Genomic DNA, 7,243 nt, shown 5'->3' on the forward strand with positions numbered 1-7,243 from the left:
GGCGGGCCGGGGGTCTCCAGCCCAGCCAACCCAGGGCCCCACACTCCCCTCCCCAGTCCCTTCTGAAAACAGTGTCTCCTTCTGGTTCTGACACCAGCCGGCCAAGGGACTGTGGATCCCTACGCGACCCAGGCGCTGACTCTGGGGGCAGCTCCCCTCTCCCCGGGATGTCCCAGGCGGGTGTGGAGGCGGGAGGGGGACAAGCCCAGACCCTGAGCTGGGAGAGGTGGGAAGGAGCCCCTCCCAGGGCCTCGGGCCGCGCACCTGCCAGCCGGCTGGCCCCCGTAGCAGCCCAGAAGCAGCAGCACGGCCAGGAGCATGAGCGAGGCGCCGGGCCAGTGGAGACAGGAGCAGCGGTTATTGTGGTGCAGGAAGCTGCTCCTCCACAGCTCCTGAGGACGGAGGGGCAGGAGGCCAGGGCGTGAGCGGCCCGGGGGCCAAGGGAGGAGGGAGGAGCCAAGATTCTCTGTCCCGCATCCTAGCCGCCTTCCTCCCCCACCCACCCGACGGAGAGCCCAGGCGGCCACCTGTCTTCTCGCTTTGGTCTCGGCTGGGGTCAGGACATCACCCTGAAAGGAACCCCGGCCTCTTTTTGATTTTTAGTGATGCCTCAGTCGGGTCACACCATCCAGGGTGACAGGAAGAGTCATGGCCCCGAGAATGTGCTTCCCAAGCTTTTCCACCGCCCCAACTAGGCTCTGGGCTCCCCATGAGGACGTGTCACCTTCCACGTGAGACATTTCTTCCGTTCTTTTAGGTGTCCGTCCAGCACCGCCTCCAGCTGCTCCTTCAGGATGCTGAGGGCCTTCTGGGTGGACAGGCCCAGGGCCAAGGGAGCCTCGCCCTGGAGGAAAGCAGGAGGCACTCAGCATCCCTCGGGAGGCCCTCCCCGCCCACCTCCCCAGAACCTTCCTCCCTTCTCCCAAATCCTCACCCTCCCTCCCTCCACTAGCCCCAACTCCTCAAGGCATGAGCATGTTCAGATCTCCACCAAATTAAAAGACATTCAAGTACACAGTGCCCTGCTCCTCAAAGCCAAGTTTAAAACAAAACCAGAGGGCTTCCCTGGTGGCGCAGTGGTTGGGAATCTGCCTGCCAGTGCGGGGAGCACGGGTTCGGGCCCTGGTCTGGGAGGATCCCACATGCCGCGGAGCAACTAAGCCCGTGTGCCACAACTACTGAGCCTGTGCTCTAGAGCCCGCGAGCCACAACTCCTGAGCCCATGGGCCACAGCTACTGAAGCCCATGTGCCACAACTACTGAAGCCCGCGCACCTAGAGCCCGTGCTCTGCAACAAGAGAAGCCACCCAATGAGAAGCCCGTGCACCGCAATAAAGAGTAGCCCCTGCTCGCCGCAACAAGAGAAAAGCCCGCGTGCAGCAACAAAGACCCAAGGCAGCCAAAAACAAAACTTAATTAATTAATTAAAAACAAAACAAGGGCTCCCCTGATAGCGCAGTGGTTGAGAATCTGCCTGTCAATGCAGGGGACACGGGTTTGAGCCCTGGTCTGGGAAGATCCCACATGCCGTGGAGCAACTAGGCCTGAGAGCCACAACTACTGAGCCTATGCGTCTGGAGCTTGTGCTCCACAACAAGAGAGGCCGCGTCAGTGAGAGGCCCGTGCACCGCGATGAAGAATGGACCCCGTTTGCTGCAACTAGAGAAAGCCCACGCACAGAAACGAAGACCCGGGCTTCCCTGGTGGCGCAGCGGTTAGGAACTCGCCTGCCAATGCAGGGGACATGGATTCGAGCCCTGGTCCGGGAAGATCCCACATGCTGCAGAGCAACTAAGCCTGCAAGCCACAACTACTGAAGCCTGCACGCCTAGAGCCCGTGCTCCACAACAGGAGAGGCCACCGCAATGAGAAGCCCGTGCACTGCAACAGAGACCCAATACAGCCAAAATTAATTAATTAATTAATTAATTTTTTAAAAAAGCAACAAGAAGAGAGTCTGGTCTTAAAAAAAATTTTTTAAAAAGAAACAAAGACCCAACACAGCCAAAAATAAATAAATAAATGAAATAAAAACAAAAAACCAAAAAAACCAAAAAAACAAAACCAGAAACAAACCTTTCTTTACTCAGTATCTTCTAACTCACCTTTCACTCAACTCCCAACCCACCACCAACAGCATCCCCCGGCCCCACTCAGACTGTGCTCACCACTGAGCTCCAGACTTATTGCACTGGGGCCATCTTTCGGATTTCCCGGGCCAGAAAATATGTATTGTTCAACTGGGGAGAAGAGAACTAACCTGGAGATTCTGGCTTTACGTTGTTCCTAGTAAAAAACATTAAGGAAAAAACCCCACCAACTTCTGTTACCACCATTTCATAAAAGGGAGGCTACTGTAACCCTACAACATTGGGAAGGACACAATCTCAGAAAAAAAGACAGCTGCTGCCAGGAAAGGACCTGCACTGACCGCACCGCACTCTCATCTCACCGCAGGTGGATGGAATGTGGCATGGACAGGGGTGGTTCCCAGCACACTGTCCTATGTGACCCCATGGCCTGACCTCTCCCATTGAGACCCCTTGTTCCTGGGCTTCTCTCCTGTTTTGTCCTGTCCATCTACCCCACAGTCCATCCTACGACATCTTCTCCACAACTTTATGTACGTTTCCAGGGAAACCTCAGCCACATGGATTCATCTGCCACCAATAAGCTTACAACTGCTAAATTTCACCTCTAGCCTGACCGCTACCCCGAATTCTGACCCGTTCCCTAAACTGCCGCACAGCTGTTTCACAGGTACCTATGAGTTGATATGTCCAAACCCCCAAAATTGCCACCCGGCCCTCCCCACCCGAGCCAGCACCCCTCCTGCAGTTACCATCACCCAAGCACCGCAGCCCCTCCCCGCAACTTCTGCCTCCCCCTCCCACCTTTTCCAAACCAACCACTGCACCCCAGCCAGTGAGCGCACGTCTGATGAACTGACCCTGTTTACCTTTAAAATCTAGCCCAGACTCCTGAGCGTGGTCTGGGATCTGCCAGCTTCTCCAGCCTCCTTTCCTGCCATTCCTGTCACATGCCGCACTCCCCCAGCTCATGTGTCAGCACCTTTATGGATTTTCCTAGCCAAGAACACACTCCCAGACAACTCTTACTTCTCCTTCGAGACTCAGCTCAAACACCACCTGCACTGGGAAATCTTCCCAAAACCCAGGGCTGCACATACAGGGGGAGGTTTGTATTCCAAAGGCACCCCGGGCAACCTCGCTCACAGGCGGCACCACGGAGGACTGTCGGTATAGATTTGCCTGTCTGGCTCTCCCACCAGACTGCCAATGCCTTGAAAAGGGTACTAAATTCTTCCATCTCCACACCCCTCCACCAACCACTAAGACAGTACCTATCACAGGGCAGCAGCTCAGTGAATACTTGCTGACTGACTGAATGAAGGAATGAATGCCCATGTAGTTTCACTGGTCCCAATGACACCTTCGTCAGGGCTATCAACCCAGGATCTGTAGCAGAAACACCTGGAGCTTTTACACACGTGGCTGTCCAGGTCCCACCCAGACCGAGTGAATCAAAACTTCTGGAGGTGAGGCCCAGCCCAGATTGGATCTGATGCACAGATCCCCAGTTGGGGGTCCTGGAAAAAGAAGGCCCCCAGGAAAGGCAGGGCCTGGGGGAGGAGTGAGTGTTTCTCAGGGGCCACCTGAAGAGCACCAATGTGGGCTTCCACCAGGGAAAGTTCCTGAGCAAGAGGCACAAAGGCCTGGACCAGGGGCACCAAGCTGAGCCAGCGATGCCCTGGCTGCCTGGGCTCACGCCCTCCCCTCTTCCCTCCTATCCCCGGGGTCCTGCCCTGGCTTTGCCCACCAACGTTCTGGATTTCCTCCTCCCTGCCGGTCTCCACATCCACCCACCCCCTTGGCAGGCTTGACCCTCGCCAGACACACATCTCCACGACTAGCAGTTGATGGACTGGGGGCCATATCCCCTGGCTGCAGACCTGGCATGGTGGGAGGCCCCTGAGTGGAGACCCCGTACTGGCCTGTCACCAGCTCCCTTGTCCTAAGGGATGAGCACGGGCTTCAGAGTGGGCCCGGCCCAAAGACCTCCCAGAGCCCTCGCCTAAATCTCACCTAATCCCTGCTCTCCACGGTGGCTTTGGGGGATTATGAGGATGAGAACTGCTGCTTCTCCGAGGGGATAACTGGTTATTTCAGCTCAGGAAGAAATGGCCCTCTGGGCAGGGAGCCGGCACCCCGCAAGGGTAAATACTGTACTCCAAAGCACCCACCTCCCGCTGTCAGGGATCCGGAGGCCTCCCTGAGAGGCCGTGGTCCAGGACAAAGGAGTGTCAGGCAAGGCCTGCATCTCTGCCTCCTTGGCTCCTGGCACGAGGGAAGAAAGCCTCCAGGGGCAGGAAGGAGGAAGAGAAAAGCAAAGGGGGACCACAGGCCTTCTCATGTCCAAGGCAGGATGCCTGCCCCTCTCATCCCAAGAAGGCCCAAGAAGAATAGCGTTTGGGAGGCCCAGCCTCCCCTCCCCTTTCGCCTTCCTCCCTCAGGCTCAACCTGCTGAGCTCCCTCCCCGCAGTGGGATGTGCAGGTTCCCAGGGTGGACTTGCCTAGGCCAGGTCTCCAGAAATGATAAAGTGAGCAAACCTCCTGCGGGCAGGGAAGGGCTGGCCCGCAGAGGTGGAAAGGCTGCACGCCAAAGGGCGGGAGAAAGGAGGAGCTGACAAATCCCACGGGGCTGCACAATCACCCGGGAAGCTGCTTGGTCTGGAATGAGCGCCAGGCTCAGGAAGGCAGGGAAAGGCTAAGGGGAGCAGCCAGAGAGCCCGGGCGGCGGCCTCCCTCCAGCCAGGCCTTTAGACCCAGGAGACTCAGGAACTGCCCTCTGCTTGCCCTGTGGCTGCCCTGCATCTGCTGCCTTATTTCCGGCACCCCCAAACCCCCTGGGCAACCCCACCCAGCAACTGTTCCTGCTCCTTCTCTTCCTCCAGGGTCTGAGAACCTGTCCCGTGCTCCTCTCCAGGTGTGAGAGGAGGGGCCAGAAGGTGGCAGATGCTCTCGGGGCAGGGCCGGCAGAGGCAGGAGGGGGCCTGCAGAGCTGAGGGCGTGCATCTGCCCCCGCATGTTGTGTCTGGCTTGGAGCACCAACTCCAGACTGGAGATTAAAGACAGCACAACAGAGGAAAAATAAGCCATTCTGTAATTATATGCCTCCTGAAGAAAGTGCCTGCCCGCACAGCGCCCCGAGGCCAGGACACAGCCCTCAAGGCCAGCCAACCCTCCACGGCCCCAACCCCACTTATCCAACTGCCGTGGCCGCCCACTGAGGCCTGATGGCAACTCTTCACTCAGTCTCCGGCAGGAGGGTCCCGGGTATGGGTAAAATCACTGTTTCTCTCATTACCCTATGGCTTTTCCCCCATGTGGTATGAGAACTGAAGCTGAGGAAATTGGTGAGAGACATTCACGCTTTCCAAAGGAAATTCAGAAAGGGCTCATGCGTGAGCTGGCTAGGTGGCCTTTCTCAAAGCATAGAGATAGGCTGGCACCCACCATGCCCGGGCACCCATGGGGGGGGGGAGGGCGGTCTGTGCAAGGACGGGGATGGTGTGAGAAATAAGAACGCCTGTCATACACATGCCATCTGAGGTCTGCTCTTCTTGCCTAGCAGGGCCAAGAAGGGTGAGGAAAATCTGCCCCAGACTTAAGTACCCAAAGGCAGGAAGCAATTCTTCCTACTTCCCAGATGCTCAGAAACTCCCACTCCCCAGCCCCAGGCACCTCCAGGAGATTCCTGGGGCCAAGGAGCCAAGGCTAAGCAAGGCCTCTACACCAGAGGAGAGGCGTGGCCCTGCTTCTCCCCTGACACTGAAGCTTTTTGGGTAGAAACAGCCCCATCCCACTGTTTTAAGTGCTCAACCTCAACTGAACCCAACAGAGGAACTCGAGGCCATAGGAGGTGTAGGCTCAGGAGAGGCTGCCAGCACGCGCCCATCGCACCCCGCTTCATCGTCAAAGGGGGACACGGGCAGGGCCTTGGGGGCTGGAGGAGCAGCAGGTGGTGACAAAATTCTATCTGCTAAGTCAGAACTGCAAGGAATCTGCTACCGAACAGAACCAGCTCCCCAGGGCCCAAAGCTAAGCATCTGGGTCCGTCTAATGAGGCTTTAAGAGCCAACACGCCTGGGCTGTCCTGTGCCACCTCGGTCAGGTTTCCCAGGTGGCCCAGAACCAGAAGCCCCCAGCCCCCAGTCCCTGTCCTTTCGGGACTCCCCTGAGGTTCCCTCAGCACAGCAGCTGTTTTCCTTCCTATTCTACCTGTTTCGGGAGAAAGTGGAATCTAGGTCCCCTAGGCTCAGGTAGGCAGACTGTGAATTGGCCTTGGCCTTTGGCCTTGGCAACAGCAGATAACCACTAATTAGAAACAGCTGGCCCCTTTGCCAGGTTCCCCACGGTCACAGCCTCCTTGGCCCGTGCAGGTGAGCGGGGACCCACAGCTGGACTCCACGAGGTCTGAACCAGTGATTCGGCCACTATCCACCAGGGTCTATTATAGGCGTCACCATAAATCTCTTCCGAGTTTGGCCAGACACAAATCGACTCTGTCTACAGACAAGCAGCTCAAAGCCTCAAGCAGAGGCACCTCCTCCTCTTCCTCACTCTTCCCAGCTCATGCTGACCTGGGCACTTTCACTCGTCTTCTTTCTCACCTCCTGCAGCCAAGACCTAGGAAGAAATCACCCCAGCCCCAGTGGCTCCCGTCTCAGTGACTCATGTGGTCCAGCGAGAAAAGCCTCCTTAATGGCCCCGAGGAGGGGCTGGCATCCAAGCCTTGTGCCTGGCAACCCGGGTCCCAGCACACCTTGACAGGATGCCCCACGGGGAAACCTGGGCTCCGGTCCTGCTCTGGGTGACTCAGGAGCCTGGCAGGCAGCTACACACACGGGCTTTCTGGCTCCCATCCCCAGCCTCCTTCCACAGTCCTTGCTACCTCGTAATCCAAGCCGCCTCCAGCCCAGCTTCCATCTTCAACCGTTAACCCAAAGCCTCCGACACAAAGTGGGGAAGCGGGCGTGTGGAACGGGGGCATCAAGCCCAGCTGGCATACTCACTTTGCTGCCTTTGCCCTGATGGGCAATCCATAGCTCTGCCCGTTTAAAGAGCATGGGGTAGAGCCTGAGCCACAGCGAGTCAGCCACAGAACTGCCAACACTGCTCTCAGAGAGGAAGAGAAGGAGACAGAGGAAGACAGAGAGGGA

At 57.4% G+C, this 7,243-nt stretch overlaps 1 protein-coding gene across 1 annotated transcript in view; it reads right to left on the minus strand.

The window, feature by feature from the left end:
* TMEM94 (transmembrane protein 94) overlaps positions 1–7,243 on the minus strand; it is a 23,766-nt gene that overhangs the window by 12,154 nt on the left and 4,369 nt on the right. The window contains exons 2-4 of the mRNA XM_007454412.1: positions 7,097–7,215; positions 725–844; positions 265–392 (exon numbers count right to left, since the gene is read on the minus strand). Coding sequence (XP_007454474.1) covers positions 265–392; positions 725–844; positions 7,097–7,215 — 367 coding nt within the window. The remainder of the gene's footprint in view (positions 1–264; positions 393–724; positions 845–7,096; positions 7,216–7,243) is intronic.

The sequence above is a fragment of the Lipotes vexillifer genome, unplaced genomic scaffold (genome assembly GCF_000442215.2).
Source record: "Lipotes vexillifer unplaced genomic scaffold, Lipotes_vexillifer_v1.1 scaffold518, whole genome shotgun sequence".
NCBI lineage: Eukaryota > Metazoa > Chordata > Mammalia > Artiodactyla > Lipotidae > Lipotes > Lipotes vexillifer.